The 27,139-nt window shown below is 41.2% G+C and overlaps 2 protein-coding genes across 6 annotated transcripts; one reads left to right on the forward strand and one right to left on the reverse strand.

The window, feature by feature from the left end:
• Positions 1-88: 88 nt before the first annotated feature.
• LOC111235101 (rap guanine nucleotide exchange factor 3-like) lies at positions 89-22,383 on the reverse strand. Of its 4 annotated transcripts, none has more exons than XM_022763426.1 (28): positions 22,297-22,383; positions 20,132-20,217; positions 15,530-15,574; positions 11,622-11,728; positions 11,406-11,527; positions 10,161-10,338; positions 9,613-9,697; positions 9,174-9,234; positions 8,725-8,801; positions 8,447-8,593; positions 8,155-8,261; positions 6,958-7,046; positions 6,778-6,856; positions 6,400-6,550; positions 6,180-6,262; positions 6,045-6,075; positions 5,862-5,937; positions 5,467-5,604; positions 5,178-5,275; positions 4,965-5,090; positions 4,424-4,605; positions 3,673-3,763; positions 3,529-3,579; positions 3,275-3,362; positions 3,092-3,156; positions 2,939-2,993; positions 1,856-1,927; positions 89-1,751 (listed from the first exon to the last, which is right to left on the reverse strand). In XM_022763426.1, exons 2-28 carry the CDS (start codon positions 20,192-20,194, stop codon positions 1,633-1,635), a joined length of 2,586 nt encoding a protein of 861 aa, XP_022619147.1. In that variant the 5' UTR covers positions 20,195-20,217; positions 22,297-22,383; the 3' UTR covers positions 89-1,632. The 4 variants fall into 4 exon arrangements, with proteins under 4 accessions (XP_022619147.1, XP_022619145.1, XP_022619148.1 ...); XM_022763424.1 differs by lacking the exon at positions 22,297-22,383 and adding an exon at positions 20,772-20,926; XM_022763427.1 differs by lacking the exons at positions 20,132-20,217; positions 22,297-22,383 and adding exons at positions 15,210-15,234; positions 18,639-18,686.
• A 1,453-nt stretch (positions 22,384-23,836) lies between these two features.
• slc48a1 (solute carrier family 48 member 1) lies at positions 23,837-27,114 on the forward strand. 2 transcript variants are annotated; one of them, XM_022763306.1, is made up of 4 exons: positions 23,837-24,307; positions 25,403-25,570; positions 25,720-25,855; positions 26,598-27,114. In XM_022763306.1, coding segments are annotated over exons 1-4 (435 nt in total). In that variant the 5' UTR covers positions 23,837-24,177; the 3' UTR covers positions 26,599-27,114. The 2 variants fall into 2 exon arrangements, with proteins under 2 accessions (XP_022619027.1, XP_022619026.1); XM_022763305.1 differs by having other exon boundaries at positions 23,839-24,307; positions 25,720-27,114.
• The last annotated feature ends 25 nt before the right edge of the window (positions 27,115-27,139 follow it).

Here is a 27,139-nt window from a genome sequence, read left to right on the forward strand (position 1 = left end):
TCTAACAAAGGGATAACAGCTTGGCACTGGGAACTCAATGTTGTTTGGAAGTGCAATATTTATATTCACTCTTTTTTTTTTTTTTTTAAATATTACAGTGTTTTCTTTGGTTTAACGTTTTATTTGTGACCAGAACTTTGTGTGTTAAAGTATGTGATAAGCACATAAATCCTTTGTGAGGTTCTGGCGTTTCACTTTCACTTGCTTTCTCACTAAGCATACTACAAGTGTGAAACTTTTATTTTTTATTTTTTCTCGAGATGTACTCACCACTTGCTGGACCACTTTCCTGATCTTGCTGGTTTTATTTTTATATATATACCACAGACTGACACAGAAACACCACGACCACCAGAACATATCTTGAGTTGAACTTGGGCATGTTGACAGTTTGATAATTCATGTGCTCTGCTGTTGCACCTGTCCAAACACCACCATTATAGTAACCATATGTTTTACATTTGTTTGCCTCATCACACTCTTTTCTCATGGCCCCTCTTATTGGGTTGTGATTTACTATTTGCAAAATGGTCCACAAAAATCTCCATTTGATAATTGATTTAAATCCTTTTAACATTTTCCACGTGAAAATTCTTTACTGAACAGGTCGACCCATTATTTATAATGACAGGGGATCATTTTACTACTTCCTCCGTGGTTACATCAGGAGACGGCACTGGGTTTTCTTTTTTTTTCTTTTTTTTTTTTACATGTCTCAGCCCATTTTCACTCTCCAGGACTTTTCAAAAAAGAAGTTGTACATATTTAAGACGAGGAGAGTATTGAATTCAAATGATAACTGATTTGTGAATTTTTCTCACCCCATATTGGGGAGAACATTTTTGTCAGGGGGGAGGGATGGAGGGAGGGAGGTCAGTTTTTACCTGTTACGGTTTGTACTTTAAATAAAATATTTCTCTTTTTACAAACTCTTGTGCTTTTATTAAATACACATAACTGAGAAAATAATTTATTTAGAAAACAACATTGTATGAAATTATATGCATGTCAGTTGTCAAAAAAAAAAAGATCAGATACAATACATTAGTTTTAATGTGAAAATACAAGTGCACAAAAAAACTGACCTAAAGTGAAAGTGATAGCTAAGATCTGTAGGTTGTGTTCTTATGGCCCTTATGAAACCACCAGTGTGGCTCTCCCACAGACAGCAGTAAAAATGTCACATAAATGAATCTTGACACCAAAGACGGGCATACTTTGCCAAACTGTACAAGTTGTAACATTGCCTTTGTGAGGGGATCAGTTTCCACTGTGGCACACACACAAAAAATGTTTACACACCAGTGTGCTGTAAGGCTTTGTGGATTTAAAAAAAAAAGTGTCCCACAAGTTCAATTGATGGAGAATTGGTTTCTCTGTTTCAGCATTGGAGGTCATTACCGTGCACTCTGCACGTGTTCTCTCTCATTGCTGTGCTGTGCAAAAAGCTTCTCCATGAATGTCAAAGCTCCTTGAAATAGTGGATTTCCACGGCACTCAACACCTCCAGAGGTCCATCATATTTATAGAAGTGTGGAAGCTTTGTTCATCTCACTAGAATCTGATCTCCGGGTTCAGATTTGTGCTACAGTTCTGCAGTTTTTGTTTTGTACATTTGCAGGTTGATGTAACTTAGCATTCTAATGTTCTTGATAGCTGTGTTAGCTTGCGCTGGCTGTCAATCACCTTCAGGTTCTGAATGTAGTGTCGGATGTTGCTGGGACTGCGCAGAGGGAGGGCGTGGTCTGAGTCTGGATGAAAGGAATAAATGGTGTTTTGACTCTGCATTTGTATTGCATTGGTGTGAAAACAAGGGGAAATACAACAGTTTACTGATATGGTGGATGCAGCTTACATGTCGATATGCGAGTAGCATTCCCTTCCAGAAACATCCGATCTGCCAGACCCCTCTGTGGTGACGAAGGCACTGGAGGGGAGAAACACAAGTTGACTTCCTTGATACATCAAACACAAGCCTGACAACATCCATGTCCTTCAACATGCACGTGCGGTTGTTTGACGGAGACAGCATCTATAGTATGAAGGGTATATCCATGGCCACGGGAAGTAGTAGTACCCCCTAGTGGCGGGAGCATAATTTTATTTTTTTTGTATTATTGACATGACCAGTTACTCTGCCTCAGAATGACTTCTTACCTTGACACTAAGCATTCTCACTCATCGTGCCTAAACCTAACCAATCCAACCAGTGAAGGCGATGATCGTTAGCCAATCAGAGGCAGTGTAGGGCGGGTTGTAAGTAGGATCCGTAAGTTTACAACCTGCTGCTGTAGCATTGTTAGCTAATCAAAACACAAAATCACCATGGAGCCAAAAAACTCATAGTTATGTCTGTGCCTGCCCAACTCTGTGACCTCAACCGAGCGGACCTTCTCCACCTTGCATCTGCATGAAAACATGGTAAAGCAATACCATGACCCCGAAAGGACTGACTCGCCTTTCCCTGATGAATGTCCACGCTGACTCATTGTACATCAATTCCCTTATGAGAGACTTCATTTCCATAACACCTGAGCGCAAGGCCACATTTGGATTATTATAACCATTGGAGCACCTGGCCTGCAGCTCAAGGTAAGTTATTTGGTTTTAGCTGCCGCCGAGCAGTTTGATATTCAGTTTTTAACATTACACTGATATACCTTTGTTGAAAAAAATGTGCATATTTGGATATGTTCTTGTGTGCAGTGTGCTTTTGGACATGTGTATTGCAATGACCTGGCTGCTGTTGTTGTCATTGCTGCTTTTTGGTCTGTGTTGTTGTGGGATTGTTGTAGGCCTATGTTGTATTAGTATGCGTTGTATTGAATGGTTTGGGGTAAAATGCTCCTCTACAGCACCCCCAACTTAAAACATCTTCTCGTGGTCTTGGGTACATCCGTGCTGGTGCTGTGGGTCTCAGCTCAGCTGGCTCACTTACCATAAGGCTGGCTTCTGCATCCTCGTACAATTTTCACTGTCTTGGCAATCATTCTCTGCGACAGTGGGAGGGAAAGGAACCATGTCAGGTCAATCTTGTACTGATGAGAATAACTGAGCTGAGCAACTTTCCAAAAACATTCCTCTGTCTTACCATCTTCTCAAAATTGACCAATTTTTCAACATAGTTTGGATTCCCTTCATGGATGAATGTCATGTCTGGGCATAGGCAGAAACAGAAAACATGTCAGTAATTACTCTCCTGGTGATTTAGACCAGGATGTCTATGGATTTGGACATGAAAATGAATTTACGTGACACTGCTGGCATCTGTTACCTTTGAGCAGCAGAGGCATGAAGGGGATGTAAGGAGGACTGAGCTTGGCCACAGCCAGTCTGTAGGCCCTGTGGTTGCGTGAAGGATCCTGACATGGGCAGAAAATAAACACTATCATAACACTGTAGGTTACAATAATAATAATAATAATAATAATACATAATTTACAGGAAATATTTCAACTAGTAGAAGAACAGTATGCTTGGGAACATTTATGAAAACCAACTGAAGTGAGAACATATAACGTAACTTACCATCAACCTCTCATAAGCACAGTAAATTCTTTTTGTCTTGCTGGGTATTCTCTGTAACAGACGAGCAAAACGTTGTGTGAGTCATCCCCAAAGTTATTGTTCAGTAAATTATCATCATGACTGTTGCGTTCGGGGGTTTCTCACCTCCCAGGTCTTGTAAAGCCTCTGCACTGCGCTGTTACTCAAACCAAACATCACAGCGAAGAATGAATTAAGATTCTTCTGCTCCTTTAAGCTGTGAGAAGGAGGACACAAGGCTGTATATAAGTAAGTCTCAGACAAAATGCTATGTTGAAATGATTTTTAGAGGTTTTAAAAATAAGTTCAAACATTCAAACAACACTACAGTCTCTGGTCATACTAGCAGCTCTCTGAGGCTGTAAGCTAAATGCTAATGTCAGCATGCTGTTACGTGACAATGCTTACATCTAGATGTTTAGCAGGTATAATGTTTACTATGCTTTCCATCTTATTTTAATGTATCAGTATACTAACATTTGCTAATGAGCACTAAACAGAATGTACAGCTGAGGCTGATGGGAATGTCGTCTGTTTTGCAGGTTATCTGGTCATAAACTAAAAATACTGGACAAATTCAAAAAAATGAGCTTATGATGCCACTAGATAAAAAGTTAAAGAATCATCAAAAATCATGTCTGTCCCAAATGTCATGGCATCAAATTCTTATTGAGACATTTCCACAATATTCAACCTCATGATGGCGCTAGATGAAAAGTATGAGGATCACCAAAGTCAGTAGGCTTCATTCTCTGAGCACCATGAATGTCTGTGCAAGATTTAATGGCACCCCATCCAAAAGATGTTATTTAGTCTGGACCACAGCGGTGGACTGACAGACGTACTTTCTGATCAAAACACGGCAGCTAACTCTTACACTGCAGCAATCTTGATGAACTTCTTAAGCAGAATGGCTCGTTTCGCCAGGTCCTCACAGAGGCACAGTTCAGTCACCACCCAGTACTGCACCTCATTGAAGCGACGCACAAACCTCTCCAGGTTAGCTGTGATGGCACCGGGGAATTTATGACGCCCGAATATGTAGTGGACAAGTTCCACCTGGGGAGACGGGAAAACAATGAGTCACAAATAAATTGAGAGGCTTATTTTTACAGGTGACTTTTCATGAATGTGACTTGCTTCAGAAAACATGTGAAACATGCAGGAAGTGCTGCATCACAGGACCAGATGATCTGATGGCGCTGTCAGATAAAAAAGCGTCAAGGAGTGTGACTCATTTCAGTCAAAGAGACACCCAGTCCGGTGTCAGCTTTGGCTGCACTTGTAATGACAGACAATTGGAGTTAAGCTCTGGTGAGGCATGTGAATGTGTAAATTAGCAATTTTTCCTCCTTTGTTCCGTAGCAATTAGTTTATTATGCTGCGGTGAGTAAAATTTGTCATATATGCTGAGTCACCTCATGCATGGCAGTGAACAGCTCCCAGTCATAATTGGTGAGTTCATTTGCGAGGTCTTTGGAGCCCATCTGTTCAAGTACGTCAGTTGTTCCTCGCTCTGGACCCTGCTGCTCCTTCAGAGGCATCTGAGAGGGAGAGAGAGGGTGTTGCTGTGTGAATTCGATGTCTTTCTTCATGGGCAGGGAAGCTGCTTTGAACAAAGTATTCCTCACCAGTTGTTCCACTTGTTCGCTTGTGCAGATGAACAGTCTTTCATTGAGTCCAAGGGCGGTGTAGACTGCAGTGGCATCCAGCTTTAACTGAGCTCTTTCTGTGTGCATTTAATTTATCAACATTCATTTTCAGCATAATGAACTGGCAGTGAACTGCAGAAAATCTATAAAAACAACTCAGGCTCAATGGGAAGCTGAATTAATGCAGCTCTGAAGGATTTATTCTAACAATTTAAAGGATAAATATCTGCTATGCTCAAAAAAAAAGTCATTGTTATGTGAGACCCACCTCCTGTGGAGTTCATTTTGACCAGGATGTGATCCCCGCCGGGTTTGACTATCGCTGACATCACATCCTGTACCGATGCGTTCACTGGGAGCATCAGAGTGAGAGGTTTGCTGTCCGGCCTGTAGATCTCATACAACACTGCACCGAGAGGGGACAGAAACTAAAATGTCAGGACATGCTGATTTGATGATTGATGACGTGAGTAATGACATGTGGTCACATGTGTTACTCATAAACGACGCCCACAGATGCTGAACATCTGAGCTAATGAGAGGTAATCACTCTGTGCTGTAACATACTGCAGTGATATAGATCAAAAACCATGTACTGTGCAGCGTGACTGATTTGATTTGATTGCTTTGATTTGTCTGCTTTTGTTCCCGTGCCTTACTCACCTTTATCCTGTGCTCTGATTGGCTGTAACCTCCCTGCAGGCTCCTCACTGTTTAAAAACCAATCGAATTGCTGGCTCTGTCGATAGAGAGTGACTCAGTGATTGAGTGACATTAAACTGCAGCAACAAGTGTTTCCTCATTAAAATGTATAATATTAATATTTTGTTTCTGTGAAATTCTCACCCTGCTCATAGACTGATATCCATTCTCCAAACTGTCAGGTTATGAAAAGATGAAAAAACAGTGTTATAGTATGAATTTTGCATACATAGAAGATACACTTGTAATTTATAATAAAAATATAATGCTATTATTTACACTTTTGTTCTCCTCCTTTCCCTAAATTGTTCTTTCAGCAGGCTGGACAGACGAAAATCACCTGCCACTTCCTTCTTCAACCTCTGTTTCAGCCCAAACATGGAAATTAAAAAAGCAGGAACATTAAAAGAAATAAAATCTATACTCTTAAATTGCAATGTAAATATTCCAATTTCCACAAATTACACATGAGGTGATTAAATGGAGCCTACAATCTCACCTCCAAAAAGTCCAAAGCAATAGGGTCTTCTTTCAGCAGAAGGCCGTACAGCGCCACCCACTGGCCAACCAACTTCACTACCTTCTGCTTGGTGTTGAGAATGTAGGCAGCCTTCTCCTGATCTGAGCCCTCAGAGAGCTCTGCCTGGTAGGTGCAGCGGAAGTTAAGGGGTATAACATAACAATCTTTACAAACAGAGAATCTGAGACAATTACATGACAGTGTATTCCAGCAGAATATAGTTCACTGGCAAGAAAAACACTCTGTTCCCACTGTGGAACATTATAATCAACAACACAGCGGCAGAGGCAGTGTCAGTACACTTTATCACCGCCTGCATCATTACTGTTATCAGTATTATTGACCATCTCAGGATATTGGTGCTGTAGTGCAGGACACAGCTGGCTGGAGGGCATGAAGACTTTATAGGTGAGCAGAAAGTCAGTCACACAGGGATCTGTGGGGAGACAAACATCACAACAACACACGGTTAACTAACTAGTTGTCTAGGTCTAATTACGCTGAATCATTCAGTTAAACGAGTTAAAAGGCTCCTACCTATGGCGTCATTTCCATTAGAATCCAACTTTACTCTTTCCAGTAGGTGTTCCAGGATTTTCTCGGGTGTTCCTGACATGACCGTGTACCTGCACAGAGCGTGACAGAAAGGGAGAGAATAGGAATTGATTTTTTTCTTTTTCATAACATTATTGCAGGCATAGTGCTTCTTGGTTTGTGTGTTTTTAAGTTACGGCTTGATAATATAATGTAGCATCTGTCCAGGGACCAAAGATTTACAAAACGGGGACTACAGATGAACAAAACTGAGTCTCTGGCTCTGTGAGACTCTACATACTTTGGTGCTTTCAGCTAAATGCTAACATTATTTTTTTTAGTGCGTTAGCATGCAAACATTTTCTAATTAGCACTACAAACAAATTAAAGCTGACGTGTACAGTCTATGTTAAAAACAAAAACACATAAATGAATAAAGAAATTACTGGAACCAGTGTAATCACATATCATGTATTATCAGTTTGCATTTATACGTTGAATGATAACCATCAGAAAAAAGAAGAAGCAGAAAAAGGCCAATGACGTAGCCGTTGCACAGTTTGTCCAGCAGACTTCTGTGTTTACAGTACTTGGAGAGTTGGCAGCAGCATATCACAGCTGAGTGGATAGGGGTGTTCTGTCTGCCACAGATCACACATTTATTGTTCTTGCTTTAAACACCTTCCCTTGCCTTCTAGCACCTAGTGTGTGTACGTCATGAGGGCTCTTTGTCTGATGGCATCAGACCGGCCAAAAATGTAATATTGGTAGGTTTCTACAGATAATAAATCTTGGCTGTTTGGTGGAGTGGAGAGAACAAGAGGAGAGGGTTGTGCTGTGCGTAGGTGTGCAACTCAAGAGAGAAATGAGGGAACGCCGACCTGAAGGGGAGGTCAGCATCAAGTTAATTCACTTTTATATTTGCTAAAACACTTCAAGACTGATAACGAGTCATTCACTGAGGCAGGGTTGAAGTCCACTTATTTTCTGGCTGTCAGATAACAGTCCATTAATGAGGGCTTAACCATATTTGATGAAAAAAAGGTCTGTATACTTGTCCCTGAATGTGTTATGATGACAAACGGCAGCGCTTGTGTTATTGGTGTGATATATTATCTGCTCACACCCATGTGAAGTGTCTTAATGATGCTTGTGAAGTGACTCTTTTGTCTCAGTGGTGAGGGTGTCAGAGTTTCTTACTTGCTGTTGTTTCCCGCTCCGCCTTGCTGGGCTGAGTTAGCGCTCTTCTCCAACACCAGCACGGATTTCCCATGCTCCTCCAGTCGCACTGTATTTGCCTCCACATCCTCGAATAACAAGCAAAACAGACATAGATGATGAGCCAGTCAAATACATTTTTAGTGTATTCGTGGATCTGAATCTGTGGTGAACACAGAGAAACAATCAATAGCTATCATGTAGTCACACATGACCTTTCATGTGCCATTGAGCCATGGTGCTGTAAATATAGTAATTATGTAATCGGACACACCTTGAGGATGTGTATGAAATCCTGTTTATCAACGCGGAGGAAGTGGCAGTTGTCTTCTCTCAAGATAATGGTGGCAGCACGAGGTGCATCGTTCAGCAAAGCTAGCTGCCCAAAGTCCTCGCCCTCGTGTAATGTAGTTACCAGCCCCTGTATGCACACAGTACTTTCAGCATTACAATATACATGGCAACAAGGTGTTTAATGAGTGATGATTCTGAGTTTTATTAGTTGCTTTTTTTTTTTTTTTTTTTTTTTTTTAAACCAGTGTATGGATCTACCTTCCCATGTGTGATCACGTTTACAGAGCCTTTCCAGATGATGTACCACGAAGTGCCTTTGTCCCCCTGACTGAACACTACCATCACAAAAAAAGACAGAAAGAATAACCATCATAATTGCATGACGATCAGATTTACAAGGCAACCTTCATACAATGGGCTTTATTATGTATGTATGACGTTCATCTTTAAGATTAGATGGAGTGAGAGATAACAAGAGCAAAAACAGACACATGATGAACTGATTGCTTCCGCTGACATAATGAATCCATAATGATATGAGCACATTAGAATGTTCCTAATGTTATATATAATTGGTGGCTCTAATAGACGGTATCTGAAAGGTGAGTTGTGCACAAGAGGATGTTCATAAGGCATTTTATGCACAATGAAACTGTGTGTGTCTCCTGTGTGTATGTAGCATGTCTCTCCACCAATGTCACACTTACACACTGTTCCAGCCTTGGCATGTGATTCAAAGACCAGCACCGCTGCCAGCTCCTTACGCACCTACAGACACATCAGAGCAGGAAGTGAGACTGAAATGCATTGATAACTCCTGTTTCCAATATGTTATACTCCTGTGGTTGTTTCATCAAAGTAGTTTAAGAATGAGAGAGAACCAAGTGCATGGTTTGTCTGATTTTTTTCTGGTTATAAGTTACTGCTCCGATCACAAATCAACAAACATGCGAGAAAGATTATGGGGAACGTGTAGCATCTTTCATTCAAACTGGGCCTTGTATCAAATAAAATTTAGGATATACTGTTATCATCGAAGAAATCTTCTGAAAAAGATGCTATAATAAAAAGAAATAATGTACAAATTTGACATATAGCATCTTTAATCACAAGAACACAGATGTGCAGGCAGTAACGGTGACTGACCGAGGTGGAGAGATGAGCAGCAGCCTTGACATGGAGCAGCTCCTCGTAGATGACCTCCAGGTCCTCAGCACTCCTCTGACTGGGGCTAAAAACAAGGAAGGTAGAAGCTACATTTAGAATTACCACCTGGCAGTTAGTGTCACCAGTTCAGTGTCCGACCGAATGTGACATGTGGTCACAATCTCCCCTTCTGTTCCTGAGTTATGGCACTGACTATTGGAAGGAACATTATGATGTCACAGTGAAGTTGTCCTTTGACCTTTTGTATATAAAATGTCATCATTTTATCCTATGAGAAATTTGTGTTAGCGTGTGAATTCTTAAGTTATTTGTACCAAAAAATGATGCATCTGGCCATGGCTATCACTGGTGCGGAGGCATTCTTAAAAACCTTGTTAAAATAATATAAAAGATCCAACCTTGACAAAATCCTACTCTACAGGTTCCTTTATAGTTTTTGTATGAAACTGAACTTAACTAATGAGGCCATACTACATATACAAGAGGTTTTCATGTGTAATAGTCATATGAAGGCTCAACATACTTACCATTTGCGTAGAATCATTGTGAGCAGAGCATCAGGACCCAGCTGAGACAGCAGCGACAGAGCCTCCTGCAGCTCGTCCTCTGAGTCCTTCTCATTTGTCATGTGGTTTAGGCCAAACTCAGAGTCTTGGAAGCGGTAGAACTGTGCGTCCTTGTCATGGAAGTTCAACTCATGTTTCACTTGATTGAAGCACAACACAGAAGACGAAACACGTAACTAAGACTGTAGCCATGCAGTGAGTTTTATGTAATCATTGATTACATAAAACTAAGTTATTTAACCTAAAGATACATATTAGTAAAGGGAAACAAAAAAGGGAGTATGTTTTCTCTGCCGCCAAATGTGGTTTCTTGCCGGGAGCGGGTAGTGGTGATTGTCGCTTGACAAGAGCTTCAGCCATTTTTGCATTTACAAGACAGGAAGTTATAATACGCCCTCTGAGCAGCGCTACGTCTTCAGGACAGACTAGAGGCTACAGTGGGTCGCTATCGGAAAGTGACGACACCGGTTGGGGCTAGCTGGTTAGCGTGCTAACTTCAGTAGAAGAACAGATGTGATAGAAACAAGAGTTAACATTGGTGTTGCTTTCCACCGCTGGAAACTCTTGGTGAGTAAAGGAATGAAGCTTGATGCTGAACTCGCAACGTTTTTTCTAGACTGGCAAGTAAACAGCTTTAGATGCTAATGCTAGCTATGCAGCATCAGCAAAACTTACAAATAGCTCCTTTTAGGTAGAAATTGCTGCCATGTTTCAACTTCACAAAACTCCAGAGTGACGAGACAAATGGAAATAAATGCAAATCTATTCTGAGTGATGCAATTCATCTAATGATGAAGCATTTCTGTCATGATTGGAGTGGCCTCTTCCAGGAAGACAATGCCCCGTCCAAAGAGTGTAAATGGTTAGCGAACACTTGACTGAGTGAGGACACATTGTGAAACAAATGCCTTGGCAGACGCAGCCACCAGATTTCAAGCTGCTCAAGCATCTCTGGGAAATTCTTGAGTGCTGCCTGAGACATTATAATCAGAATATAAAAAAAACATTACCAGAATATGACAGGACTTTTTTTTAAAAATTATTTTCACATACTTCCTCAGTCCATGCCAAGACATGAGCTCGCCCAAGACATGACAAATATTATGTGAATATTTTCTGAAATGTGGCTACAGGACAATAGGTTTGTAATTAAAACTGTCTGGTATGATGAACAGGCAAGCAATTAAGGATTTGTACAATTCTTACCATGAACAAGAATTCCTTCATCCACGAGGACCTGCCACATCCCAACTGCTTGACTTCTTGATTGGAGGCATTCGTTCTGTTTCATCAGCCAGTCAACAAGTTCTTTACCAGAACAACATTGTCTGTGAGAGAAATTCAACACACCAATTTTCCATGTCATTTGCGAAGACCATCACACTTTTATTATGAAAGACATCACAGCATCAGTGTCGGTACCTATATGTTTTGAGGTGATACTTTCTGTCCCGGATCAGACCGGGGTTCCTCTCGATCATGACACTATACACTGATCTGGCTGCCTTCACAACACGATCTGAAAGAAACTGGATAAACATGGGAAAAAAAAGGTTATAAAGCGGTGAAACGATTGGTCTCTCTTTATTATCTTCCTATTACAAGAATGAATGGACCATGTTGTGTTCCCTTTTTATGAAGTGACGAAGAAAACGTGTGAGAGAGGGCTGTGTACATAAAGAAGGAGGATATGCAACACAGGTCGCCTTGTTACTGAAACAGCCGACTTGTGTGTTAGTGGCAGAAAGATGTTTGTGTGAGTGTGTGAGAGGGAAATTGATGCAGACAAGTTTGCATTTCCCCCTCAGCATGGAGATCATGTGTGATGGCATGTACGTCAACAGCGTGAGTGGAGATTTCTGTAGGTGTCAGTGTGATGTGGTGTGTGTGTGTGTGTGTGTGTGTGTTTGTGTGTGTTTGTGGGGGTAGCAGGGAGGCGAGAATGTGTTAAAAACTCTCCCACACCTCGTCTAGTTTCCAGCCTCTGCAGCTCACCCACCGGCAGGCACACAGTGACAACAAACTTTCACTTTCTGACCACCCTCAAAGTGTTTCCTTTGAACTCCTCTCGATTCTTTTCCCCCCTCACACACACACACACACACACACACATATATACACACATATACACACATATACACTACTCACTCAGGTCAGGTCTAAAACCAAAAAAGACTGCAGACGGGTGCAAAACCTGTCAGCTACTGATGCAGAAGCGAGGCTTATATAACAAGAATGTGCTTTGTTTGTTGCTGTAATGCGGCTGTCCTATTTCAGGCCATTTCATGCTTTATGCTCCGCTTCTGTATTGAAAACAAATTGGATCTAACTACCCCCCAACGATATTTACCGTCTTAGTGACTGACAAAGATATTGATTGACAGAAATATTTTGCTCCTCCTCATTACACTCCCCCTCTTCTCTTCCTTCTCCTGCACCCGGTCTTGTGATTCCACGAGTGACTCAAACGCCTGTTTGTTCTTTGGATTTTCCTCGAGGTTCTGCTGTTTGCCCAAGGTGGTGGTCTTGAGATACAAACAGAACCCAGCACTGACCATTTTCCTATATTCTTTATTGTCAAGTGGAGGAGTGGCAATGTAAGGAAACCAGTGACAGGAACTACTTGCACCCATTGCATCCTGTAGTCTCCCGCAACTCGCGATGTAAAGACCTTGCTGACCTTTGATCAATCTAGTGACCCCCACGCCTCGATGATGCCAACATGACCTCTGCTCTTTCACCTGGACCTAGTTCACACAGGCATGCTTATTAAATTGTATGACTATGAGCGAGCACTGCGAGTACCGCATACTTCAACTTATCATTCCCACATCGGCCGGTTCCCAGACCTGACATCAACAGAGTAAATGTGCCCCGAGGCGTCTGCTGTGCCCCACTGAGTTATGTTGTCTAGAGGTCACAAGTATTCCCAGGGGCCTTTTTTCCCCCTTGGGACTCCCATGGTCACAGTCTCAGACATGTCAACTCCAAAACTTGTTTTCTAGACGAGTCATTTTTCCATTACCTAACCCAGTCCTCACAAAGCCATATCAAAATCCATATTTCACTGAGGGGCTTGGCTTTCACTGGGAACCCTGACAGACATGTAAACATCCAGAAAACTTGGTTTTTATTTTTTCTACTTCTGACTGTAATTCAATTCAGAGCTACAATAACTCTCTGTGGTGGATTCTGTGTTGTTTATTGTCTGCATGTAGGCCAGCTAATCTCTAGGAACTATAACCCACAGGTAATCGTTCCATCTGAGTCAAGTTACAGAGCAAACACCCTTCCCACAGGTGCGCCAGTCAATGACACAAAGTACAATACACGTTCAGCGAGTGTGGAGCGGCTGACACTGATGAATGGGCCATGTGTGAGGCTTGACAGGCAGCCATAACCCATTTTATGACATGGGTTTATTCAACTGTTGAGCTCATTTTACAGCGACGAGCCTACATTTAAAAACCTGACTACTGATTCAAAGTATATAATCAACTTGATGTCAACTGTATACGGCCATATATTCTTTACCTACAGAACAGCTGCTATACAGCCCGTGCAGTCTGCTCAAACACTTGTCAGCAGGGCAGATGCTCACTATCACACAGCAGTGATACATCCAAGTGATTGTAATTGTCACACACACAATGACGTTATATATTAATGTGCAGAATTTTTTTTCAGAACTTTCATTCTGGTGTTTTCATCCTTTGGTTTTCCTGCTTTTGTTTTGTCGGGTGAAGTACAGTGTAGGTCTCCTCTGTAGGCGAGACATCTCTCTGTCTCTCACTCTCTCTGTGACCTCGGTGACCTCGTGGGCTCATCTGTAGTGAGGGGGCAGCTACAGATGAACACAGCTGAAAGGGAGCTTAATGCAGCTCCGTGCACTGCAGATACCTGACTTTTTCCCCCTTCACCACACTTCTGACGGCTGTCAGATCTTTAAAGCTGTACCTATTGATTTTTCTTGTGAACTTACACCCCAGAGCTGCACTGAATGTGAACGGGAAAGCAAATAAAGAAACGCGTTTTACAACTGTGCACAACCTTTGTATCCAATTACAGATTTACATTACAAACTTTTCTAGTAGTTGCCTGGAACATGTCAAACTTTTATGACATAAATGAAAAATGTTTTTTTTACATGCAATCTAAATCAGCGGTTGTTAAGCTTGTGATCAAGTATGGTGAGTTCCTCTTCACTGCGTGCAGGTCTAAAGAGGAAAAAATGCATCTTTTTGCTCATAAACGTTGGAGGATAATCAAAGAGAGTTTATTAAAAACAATCTGTCTTGTACAGCCATACCAGAATGTATGATGCTCATTAGCGACTTTTAGGGTCTGGAGCCAACACTTGCTTGGCAACCAAACAAAGCTCTGAGAGGTTAGCAGCACCTGCGTCCTGCAGACCCGATTACTCTACTTCCTCTCTCCACCAGCACAAAAGAAAATTCACAGCCATTGATTCTTTAAGGGTTGAAATTTGCTCACTCATTCTTTCCCTTGCTTTCTCTCGCTATCTGCTTCTTCTGTCTGAGGGGAAACAACATTCACTCTCCCACCCCTCCTGTTTGAAAGGTTCTCTCCTTGGCATGCTGCTGAACGGGTCGAGATAACGCGGTGTGAGGGGCCTGGGCTGGCTGAGCTATAGGACTCAGGAGGGTCAATTAACTGTGAACCCTGGAGCGCCCTTTAGACTCCTTGTGACTGCATGCCCTGCTAGGAATGTGTTTTTTTTTTTTTTAAGACTCGCTTGAGTAGTAATGCAGGATATTATAACAACAAAAGAACAAGTTCAGCAGTTTGAGGAGGATGCAAGCACTGCAACTCTAAATGATTGCAGAGGTCAGTGCTGCTGCAAAGCCACCAGGAGAGGGAAAAATCCAGGCTGGTTACAGCTTAAAGACTCACATCAAGGTCAAAGCTTACGAGTGTTAATTACTGTGAACAGCTAATTAGCGCAGCGACAGATTGAGGGGTTGAGAAGCCTGATTTGTGCTTACAAACCTGATTATGACACTGTCACGGAGGTCTTGAATAAAAAATGACAAAAGGATATCACATGACTTATTATGAGGTGCTAAATCATAATTAACCCTGATGAACAAAGCTCATAGAAAATCTCATTTATCATTGAAGGTTTCAATTATGTTGCAGCAGAAGATCCGTGTTTGCTTAAGAGCTGATGATGCCTTTCCTCTGACACCGTGTCTCTTCTGGTGTTCAGCAGGAGTTTTAAAAACACCAGTGAGAACATTGGATTACGGCTAGCTGTAGGGGAGGCGATGTACCAAAAACACAGAACACCACACCATGGGCGTACGCACCTGCTTCATAGTGTCCTTCGAATCCAAGGCCTCTGGCAGGGGAGTCTGGGAGAAACAGAAAGAGAGACGTTATCACAACCGAGCCATTCCTGCATATCTAAAATTAAAGCCGATAACTTGCTTTTCCACAGGAACTAGCGGGACTGGTCATTAATGATAATGTTGTTGCGGTAGCAGCAAATAAACAGATATAACCAAGCTGGACTCTCCAGATAGAAAGAATCATTATTTTCTTTTCATTGGGATGAAGGTCAACACAAATACATTATCTCAACCTGTGCTGTGTTACCATTGTCTCCAACGTAGTGTGGGTGGGTGTCAAGTGTGTGTAATGAAGTGGGAGGAAAAGAGAGCATAGACATCAGCAGAGGAAGGTACATAGCCCTGTTGCCACGCGTTTTGTTAAGTGAAAAGGTTGCTTTTAACAACAGACCATCCTTTCTTATGAAAAAGGCCTTTGAAAATCCCAACCGTTGAAAAGTTAAATGTGGCTGCCGCAGTTGCCACAGATACAGTTTTATCACATATTATTTCAGGAGACTCCGTTTCTCCCTTCCCTCCCTTACAAGTGTGAGATCAGCGCAAACTTAAAAAAAAAAACAAACCTGCTGGCATGTACAAATATGCAACATTCTCATGCCTGTACTTCGGTCCAAGTTGCACTTCCTCTTTGTTGCTTGGATTTTATGTTTTTATGATCCTCTTGTAGCTGTGTACTTTTATTCCCAAGGCAACTGCTTCCAGGGAACATAATTCAGGGACGTTTCAGGAGAGCTTTTCTAAGGCGATTATAAATATAAAATATCTCTCTCCAGATCTGGTAGCTCCTAGTTGCAAGGACAAAATATTTATTGAGACAGGATATGAGTTTCTTTTTTTATGCGTGCATTCATGCAATGTGTGAATAGCTTCCAAAAAAATGTAAAATATGTACAAGTAAACACATGGTATGGCTGACACTGGTGGATACAACAGCTGACTGTATTGATCAGGAACTGATAACCACTATAAACTGTCCCCAGTCCCTCTGCAGACAGACTTTATGGTATGTATATTTTGTCTGGCCCACTGTGCAGCCAGCTACGTCACATGATCGTTGCCTGAATGGCACATTGCCAATAGTTTTAACCTACTCACAAAAAAAAAAAACTTTTTAACTCCCACTGTAAATCTGTTACTGTGGGCGAAGAGCTACAAGAAACATCTAACTAAAGCATGATTTTTTTTTTTTACTGATTTTGTTTGCAATTAAAGGATAATCAAACAATATGTACCACATAGTTGTATCAGTTATGACTCAACCAAAATGACATCTGTGCCCCCTGAGTTCACAAAAGATGTGGGAAAAACCTGTGTGCTTCCAGGTTCTGTGGACAGAAAGACACAATTAGGAACCTATATGAATGTGAAGTATTTGGTTCTGCTTTGTGTCCATGTCTCAGTGCTGGTATGCAAGAGCAGGAAGGAGAGGAGGGACGATGCCATGGCATCTCCTAATGATGACAGCAGAATGAGCTCAGTTTTGCCCCTGTTAGAGGTATCCGACTGTAGGAGCCCAGAGAAGGAATTAGCTAATGCCTCAGAGCCAGTTTAATTGGGCTCATTGTTGATATAATACAACAATGGACAGATAGACTGGCAACCATTCTGGGAAAAAACTGAACTCTGCAACTCCCTGCAACACGTAAAGCCAAGCCTGAGTTGTACTTTACAGTTAGGGTTAGGGTTAACCAATCTTGTTCATAAGGCAGATCGCACTGCCTTTGTTCCAGTAGAGTACAAACAATGTTCCCACGGGGAAGATAACCATGTGTGTGATGTCAAGTTAATGTGTTTCTTCATTTTATGCTGCTTTACAATTAAACTAACAACACACACTAATTCCTAATCTTTTTAAAGTGGCGTTTCTCTGTTATCATATCGAAGATAACCTGAATAAACACAAACTCACTTGGTTCAGTCACTATAAGTTCAGCTACTCTAATCACATTTAAGAATATGTGCAGCATGTTTCATTAAATGATTATTTAATTCAGAAAAAACTGTCAAACTGGCATTAAGCGGGATCCAAAACATAATTCAAACGTCAGTTATTTACTGGGGGGATTGCTCTTTTGAGCTACTCCATATGACATCGATATTTGGCTGGTAACAGCAGAACGTTCAGGATACAGTCAGTGGAGATTTACAGTCATCTTTGACCTATTGATGCTTAAAAGTCAAGTAAATTTAGAAGCTAAAGAGCCTCGCTGCTGCTCTGTGTCTTCCTGTGACCTGGAAACAAAACCACCCCCCCTTTGTGCATTCTTCTACAAACCCTTCTGTAAACCAAGTCGGGCTGTTGTGGTGAAGGTGAACAATAAACAATACACTATTTATAACCTGAGTTTAATAAAAGAAAAAAGAGCTCTGTTCATTTTTACCTTCCTGCGTCCCCACCACCAGAGCTGCGACAACAATAGTGGAAGACATTCTTGAAATATCTGCAAACTGCTATTTGTGAGGGAAAACGGTGTCATATAGTGGAGGTGAGAGGAAGTGAGATTCATTAAGCCTCATTCTTAAACACAGTGAATAATAGTATCACTATCACTTTCTCCACCTGTCTGACTTTTTGCTGAGTTATAGCTCTAAAATGTATTAGATGCAATTTCCTCCTATAATAGATGGGGGTTGTCACTTAAACAAAAACTAGGGCTTGTAAGCCACCGTGTATCACGCACCTTAACAACTAGAAATCTGCGCATTAAATTCCGATTATACTAGTCTTTCAGAGCAGTGAATAATACACCGATATATTCTGATTAATGCTCAACATAAATGAAAAGCAAGTGACATCTAGTGTATGTTCAACATTTGCCAAGTCATTACATGAATAGCCCATGAAAACAGACTGAACTCCCCCTCTCTCACACCACGTCTGTGATGATGATCAAAAATAATGGTGGTGCATTATCATCATCACTCTCATCTCTTCTTCTTCTCCTCCTCCTCATCATCATCATCATCATCATCATCATCATCATCATCATCATCATCTGACAGTGCCACCTGACAGCAGCCTGTACTACCAACTCTCTGAAGTCCACATGAAAGCAGAATAACATACCCAGCTGATGCCTCGTATGGTCGGCGTTTCCACCGAGTAGCGGTCCGGGAACACTTGATAATTGTGACTCCGAAACAGATGCATCTTTGCCTCAGATTACAACGAGCAACTTTCCCTGTCAGAAGATCCGCACACGGAGGCGGCAGCACCTCCAGACATTATCCACAGCCCAGCACATCGACCCGACGTGAACCCAGCTCGTTAATGGAAAACGACGACGCGACACCGCAGCAGTCTCGGTTCAAGACTCAGCATTTTGTCTGAACCCCCCCTCCACCCAAACAAGAAAAAAAAAAAAAACAACAAAACATCCAGTTCCTCCTGCATCCAAACCCAGACCTGCCTGGACGCGTGTGCCTCAGTGAGGACGGGCTGTGTGATAATGCTCAGCACAGGCGCACTTTGTTGCTAAGTTGCGTGTGTCTGTGTGTGTGTGTGTGTGTGTGTGTGTGTGTGTGTGCGTGCGTGCGCGCGCGCGCTCTTTGGCTTTGGCAAGGAACCACATGGAGTCATCTGAGAGACGGCTTCCTCTGGCATTTTTACCATCTAATTAATGGCGTTTGAGCTATTAAGCTCGACACACATGAACTCCGTGTGTGTGTGTGTGTGTGTGTGTGTGTGTGTGTGTGTGTGTGTGTGTGTGAGTGTGAGTGTGAGTGTGAGAGTGTGGGCAGGTGTAGTTTTTACACTACACTTTTTCTTAAATGTCAGCAAACCGTAAAATGCGATTTGTCAATTTAAGCAGGATCATAGATTTGACTGATGGCGCTGATGCAGTGAATAAAGCTGACAAAATCTTGACTCAACTACACTGTGGTGAGCAAAATCCCGTTTTTAAAACACTTCATCACTGTGTTTGTTTTTCTCTCACATCCCCATAGCTGGGTTTAATCTGATGACAATCTCACTGAAACCACACAAACACACACAGCGGGCTCACTACCTGCTCATGAGACTGGGTCAAGGGTATTTAAGGAGGCAAAAATGTTCCATGTACCAATGTTCCAGGCACTGTATGGTCTAGTTTGTTCAGTGCACTAGTTCAGAGCAGCAGAACTCTCTCTCTCTCTCTCTCTCTCTCTCTCTCTCTCTCTCTCACACACACACACACACACACACACACACTTATCAGGTTGTCCAGCTGTCTGGCTCAACCAGGTCTGTGGGCACATGGAGGTGCAGATAAACTGCTTCAAGGGCAGAAAGCGGTTTAGGTCGGAGAACAACACTTGATGACTCTCATCAGCTGTTTTGTCCACCTCCGGTTCGCAGTCCGAGCGCAGGTGTTTTACCTTTGCACAGGTGTTAAACCTTTACATACCCATTACTGATTTATGGATCCATAAAACTCAAAACGAACTGCTGTATATTGTTGCAACAGGTCTATTGTAATGCTCAGCTGTGGACGCAGCTCGCTGTGTTGCTATAACCTCATCTTTTTCTATGTCATTACTGACTTCATTTCCTCTGTGGGATAGCAGCAGGTGACTTACTTCTCCATGCTCTGGTGTGCAGCGTCTTGGTGGAGAACACATGGATTTGACCAAGTTCTCCATAGAGACGTTGGTTTGACTTGTATCTGTGTAAAACATGGAGAAACAGGGGGGGTAATTAGTTTCTTTAACAGCCTGCAAAAGAAACAGTAATTCTCAAACGCAAAGCAAATAGATATAAATCTGTCAAACAAGTACAAGGGAACCCTCTTTTTAAACTGATTGCCCATGAACCTCTAGTCATAACTGGTTCATGGTCAACTGTGTCTTGCAGGCTGGGATACGTTATGTAAGACTTGTTTAAATCCCTGCTATTGTTCCAATGTGGGGCTGCCCTTCCTGTACTGACCTCAGTGACTGAGTCAGTTCACCATGGCTTTCCACAAGACACACACAGACAAGAACCTCTATTCTATTATGCTTTCCATGCTTTGGTTTGCTTGTTCTTCCGGCTGGAAAGATGTAGGAGGGCAATGTAAGGGGGCAAAGTGTCGCTCCTGTGTGTTAAACTCTGTTTTAGTCATTACAGTTCTCGGTTGGTGTGTGTGTTGAGTATGCTGCACTCCCTGTACTCTGAAGCTACTGCGAAGCATATCTTCTGCCAGCTCTCTGAAAAAACAAACAAACAATGACTTCTTACCAAGTTTGGCCCTCCATGGAGTCATGAGGATGCTCCAATCCGAGCTGTCCCAATAAGCCAGTATTAAAAGTGAGAAAGCGATCAAACCAAACAGAAAATACTGTTTTAAGTGCGGCCGATTAGTTGTGTGACTCTGTTTCTTCCAAATGCCTCACAGGGACGCTACGCTGCCAAATTAAGAATGTTCACAATGAAGGAAGCCAGTTTTGCTTCTTATGACCTCCTCGGGGAATGTAAACACGATAGTTTTGCTGATAAGAAAGAGCACATTGCTACAGTCTTTTGATAGTATCTGACAAAATGATTGTCTTGTGTGCACAGCAGCACATCACTGAGGAACAGGTGACTGTTTTCGACAGATTGTGTTTCAAATGTAAAAATCTTCGGCCACACTAAAGGAGCAAACTTCAAGAGTGGGTAATTGCTTTGTGGCCCTGGGACTGAAATGAAAGCTCATTAATTGTCTGATGACCGTGTTTTCGGGTTCAGAGCGTATCGTAGAGTTGTGAAGCTGTCAAGAAATTCAATTTGCTGAAACCTTGAACTGTTGAGTGAAACAGGTCCCAGGTCCTTTTGCGTTGCGAAAGGCTTCTCGTCACATGCCTGTCTGGCATTTTGAAAATAAATGGCGCCCTCTATTGAGAACTCAGACGCCCTGCAATCTGTGTTCATAAATTCATGTAAACCTCAGTCAAACTTTCTCATAAGTCCTATAGAAAATCATTGGACCAAGAGATTTATAAGAGTATAATAATTTTAGTGATGAATCTGAATGCACTATTTTATTACACAAGTAAACTAATAATGTTTTTGTGTGTTGTTTGTGTCTGTTTCTGTCTGTCTCTGTCTCTCTGTATTTATTTATGTGTGTGTGTATTTAGATCCTCCGGGAATGGGAGTGGGATTTCCTGCAACACATCTACGCCCATGGAATGTGCACTTTGCCAACTGTCTGGTGGTACACACACACACACACACACACACACACACACACACACACACACACACACACACACACACACACACACACACACACACGCATATACACCTTTTCCTTCCTCTCCCCTGACCAGTTAGCAGTGACAGGGAGAAACGTATTGTATCTGTTTGACCTCATGGTCAAATGAGGAATCCAGCAAGAAAGTGAAGCAGATTATATTTAATAAACCTCACAAAACCTCCTTCTTGTCAGCATCCCTCTAACACATCTGCCTCCCGCTGCCTACAGTCACATGGTGACATTTAGCAACGTGAATTAGTCATGAATACTAAAGAACTCCAAATAACTTGGACATATCACTCAGCGAATATATAACTTGAATTGTCTTGAAGAACTGTGATGAAAAATATATAGAAATGTTTATATCATAAAATCTTGCCACACATATGATAATACATTTGCTGGCATACCATATAAAAATAAAGTCAATTTTTCATCTGAAGACATATATATTTATAAAATGATATAATAAACCTATTAAATGTCAGTATAATACATTATTCTAAGAAGTGATCAGTCACTCACCACTGGCACGTTCTTATGAGATTCTTCAGTCTGATGGATTCCACGGTTTTTTGGGTTTTTTTCTTCTTCCTTTTTCAGCCTTTGCTCCTTTCATATGTCCGAGGATGATTTCTCCCTCAGTCCAGTTTATGTGAGTTGTGGGGAGTGTTGCTGGACACGGCTTCCTGTATCTTTCTGATTGGTCATGAGGAGAGCGCCCCAGGGCATAGGCTGAGTACAGCAGTGAGAGACACAGCAATGTGTATGTGCGAGTGTGTGAAGACTGGATCCATAAAGACGCGATGCAGCTGCACAGTCTTTGGTTTGCTGTAATTTGCTTTCACTTCACAGCTGTGAGTTAAATACTGCGGTTTTCATGTGTGACTGCAGCACAGCTATGAGGCGACCACAGGAAAACTTTGAAGCTCAGTTTGAGAGTAGAGATTTCAATGCACTACATTATGTGTGTTATTGCTTGATTTATAGTAGATCTGTAAAACAGTGCTTGGAACAAATTATAATATTTTGCTTTAATGTTTCCGGCATGGAGAGTCACTTCTTGTTTGACCCCATGGGTTGTATTTTTATGTGAATATTTCCTTTGTAGATGCATCTTTAATTAGGCATTTTATTTTTGCCTTTCAAATTGTGTATTTTGTTTAATATTTGTAAACTATTACTCTCTTTATTCCTTTCTAACTGACAGTTTGGATTAACACAATGTTCATGTGCTCAAAGGAAATGCTCTTATGTTAAGCGTGACCTTCTGACTGTATAAATTTATACAGCAGCTTTGTTTACAGTGTTTTAAAAGTCAAACCCAAATCCATTCTGCAGCATGACAATGACCTCAAACATACAGACAGGGTCATGAAGACTTATCTTCAGAGACAAGAAGAACAAAGTCTGGCGCCCACAGAGTCCTGCTCTCAACATCATAGTCAGCCTGGGATGACATGAGGAGACAGAATACACAGAGACAGACTAAATCCACAGAAGAGCTGTGGCAAGTTCTCCAAGATGCTTGGAACAACCTACCTGCACCTGCTATCTTGAAGAACTATGCACAAGTATTGATTTAGCCCTAGTTTTTTTTTTTTTTTAGTTTAGTGAGCTTTGTATGGAGTTGGATGATGAAAAAAAAACTGTTACTGGATTGTTTTTTTGAAAGCATTCCCACCTTACATTTAGTGCCTGAAATAGTACTTTACATATTTTAAACCAAATCACCAAATTATTATAATAGCTTTGGCACCAGAGGTCTAAAATTGCAGTTTCGTTTTTCTCCACTAGGGGCGATATTATGTTTAGTCGGGGGTTTCCTCAATGCAAAGATATTTGAAGTGTAAAAGATCTATGACATTGTGGCAAAGCGTTAAAAACACCCCTGGAGATAGGTTTTGTTTCCCGCAGAGTAACTACGAGTATTTTTTATTTCAGGTGTTTGTATGAGGAAGATGTATATATCAATGACATAGATAAAACTTAGTCCCTAACGATACATGTTGCCATCAGCTGAAGACCAGGATCCGACTTGCTCGTGTCTTCTCGGTCGTAGTACGCCATCTTTGCGACGTCTATGAGATAAACACTTACCTTGGTATTTTGTTGCTGCTCTGTAGCTGGAAATCTAAATTGTGCCATCGACATTTGTTTGTTGTACAAGTCACAAGAACTAGCGAATACTCAGCTGCAGCTAGTTTTGCTAACAGTGACAGGCGTCGTTCTCCTGGTTGTTCAGCCGAGGGGGCATTTCATCTGTCGTTTTCCTGTCGTTAGTATCGAGGATATTACATAATGTGGCGATAAGCTGTTGATGTAACTTAACACCTGTTTTTAAAAATACGCCTTTGTCGCTTGCGCCTGTTACAAACTTCAAGCTAGCAGTGTTAATACCTTACTATGGGAATCAGCAGGATCTACATTAGCATAGGTTATGCTACCTTTGGTACCCTGGTTGGACTTTCGGCTTTCTTGGTCTGGAATATCGCCTATAAACAGCCATGGACGGCGGCCATGGGAGGCCTGTCAGGTAAGTTAACACTTCTATAGCGTGAATTGTAAATATTGAATGTTAGTGTGATTTGTAGCTTCGTCTTTTTCACTTGATAGTGGAGCATTAGCCTGGCTAATCCTAACCCAGGCCTGCACTATCAAACAACACCACAATCCCATATTGTGTGTTTGGCCTCATTCTTGTCACTGAAACCTTTACAACACAAACAATGTTTTTGTCAGTGTTTGTCAGTGAAATGTTTTGCTGTGTTATCAGGCAAAATACTCTTGATGTTAGTCACACTTGTGCGCATGACCAGATTTGTAGTGTATCCAACTCCTCAGCATCATTTTGGGCATTCACTGCCTTAAAGAAAGTCACCCGGTTTTATCGTGTTTACACCTACATATGTATTATATGTCGACCGATGTTGTATTTTTGAGCTTGATATCGACATTTGGTAGTGTAAAAAAATCTGATCAGGGACGATAGTACATTTGAAACAAACGAATAAACACATAACTTAAATGGCAGTCTTAATACACATCCCATAGATTTATTTATTTATAAAGTAAGATCAAGTTACGCACTGAGCAAGAGACATCTTACAGTTGAAAAATCAATTGTCAGTGACTTAGTAATGCAGACATTAAACAACCTCAACCCTAGTTTTTCATTTCTGTACTGCAGTGTCTTGACAGTTATTGGCCAACATATAAACCAATACTATTACATATCTGCAATAAGCTAATATCTTACATGAGTTATTTGTCTAGTTGTTATATACCTGATTAATTTATGACTGACTGAATAAAATGATCGGCAACAATTTTTATAATCAGTTAATGTTTGAAGTCATTTTTCAAGCATAAATGCCAAACCTATTCCACTTCCAGCTTCTCAGTTTAGCCCAGTTTCTGTGTTTCTTTGTCTTATCTCAGAGTCACCTGAATATTTTTAGGTTTTGTGAAGTTGTTTTGGAAAGAAACAAGCGACTTAGGAATTAGGAACAATTGTGACTGGGATTTTCACTATTTTACAGACTACACACGTAACCGAGAAAATAATTAGCAGATAGATTGTAATGAAAGTTAGTTAGTTTCAACCCCATTTTGTTTGTCTCTTTGACAGGAGTACTGGCGCTCTGGTCTCTCGTCACACACATCATGTACCTGCAGGATTACTGGCGCACCTGGCTCAAAGGGCTCAGGTTCTTCATAGCTGTCGGTGTGCTGTTCTCAGTTTTGGCAGTGGCCGCCTTCATCACCTTCCTCACTATCGCCATCACACAGAAGCAATGTAATCCCTCCTTCTATTGTTCCTGGTTGATAATGTGTAATATTAATATAAAGCCTTAATTGCATTTATGCTTGCATGCTTTTTGAGTCAGAGCAGAGGATTGATTTCCTAATGAACATATTCATCACCTTGCTATTTCTGTCCCACAGCTCCTACTGACCCGAGGAGCCTCTACCTCTCCTGTGTGTGGAGCTTCCTGACTCTCAAATGGTCCTTCCTCTTGGCCTTGTACTCATACAGATACCGCCAGGAGTTCGCAGATATCAGCATCCTCAGCGATTTCTAGTCAGTACTCATTTTATAGACTGTGACGGACTTTGAGGGGTTTTAGGCTGCCAGCAGGAGCTGGTCAAAGAGCTTTTGTAACAAAGAGGAGGAAACCCAGACATGGCTAGATTAAAAAGTCATCTGACTTTTACCACATGAAGTTGCACTTGTTGCGCTTGCTTAACAAGTCCTGTATTTGTATTGTAACACCTTCTCCTACTTTCAATGACTTACTTATTATATTCCTGTTGTAGTCGTAAGTCTAAAGCTCTGAAAACTGGAACTGCTTTTGGGTGAATTGCTTGAGGCTATTTATGAAGAGACACACCAGTGGATGTTTAAAAATACTAATATGGAAGAGGAAAATCCCCACAATAACAGGTTTTAATCCAATCATTAGTTGTTCAAATGAAAATGAAGCTTAAGTCCTCAGAACCAAAACTAAAACCACCTACCTGAAACCACTCTGATGATACTAGGCTGACAGTGTTATGTTGGAGTGCTTGATTGATTTTACCCAAATGAGTTTTTTCATAGCTGCAGTTCTGAACTACAGAATAGTAAAATCTGCCACTGTCTTAGTGTTTGCAGAGCAGAGTTAGTCTTTTAGCTCCATTCATTATCAGTGAAGCAATTTGAGAAAGTGATTTTTTTTTTTTTTTTTTTTTTAATTCAACCACTGATTTCAATAGTTGCATTCTATTTTTAAAGCTACTAGTGATGTACGATCCCAACAAGGAAAATGTTCTTTATTTAACAGGTCAGACTCTGCTTTTCCTTTCATTGGAACTGAACGGTGGAGTTGTGTATCATGCCCCAAAGAAAAGGCATTCCTGTGGAATTTGTGCTTTTCATCTTTCGTTCCACCAGGGGGAGACTCGCTTTTTCTGTCTACAGTCCACACACATTCCTCTTTTAGAGAGAAACACACATAGATTTGATAAATAATTGCACTTTAGTCTTTGATATTGATGCCATTGTTTTGCACACAAATCCTGTTACAATGGGGAAAAAAGAAAATCGTGTTTTACATGCTGTCATTCATGTCTTACCCTTTGTAATGTTGAAATACACTATTTATATGCATCGTTTATGTTGGTTAGTTTGATTTGTGTAAATCAAGTTAAACTGGGCTTTGTACGTGGTTTAGTTGCAGCTTTAGCTCATGTCTATCTTTTACCATACAACATGTCAAATTGTATTATTTTTTTTTTGTTGATGAGAGAATGAATGTAAGAATGCTACATGTATATAGAAACTGAATTAAACCATTAAAGATGCATTTATTATTAATTACATCAT

This window comes from Seriola dumerili, unplaced genomic scaffold, assembly GCF_002260705.1.
Source record: "Seriola dumerili isolate Sdu_G_001 unplaced genomic scaffold, Sdu_1.0 BDQW01000468.1, whole genome shotgun sequence".
Classification (NCBI taxonomy): Eukaryota; Metazoa; Chordata; class Actinopteri; order Carangiformes; family Carangidae; genus Seriola; species Seriola dumerili.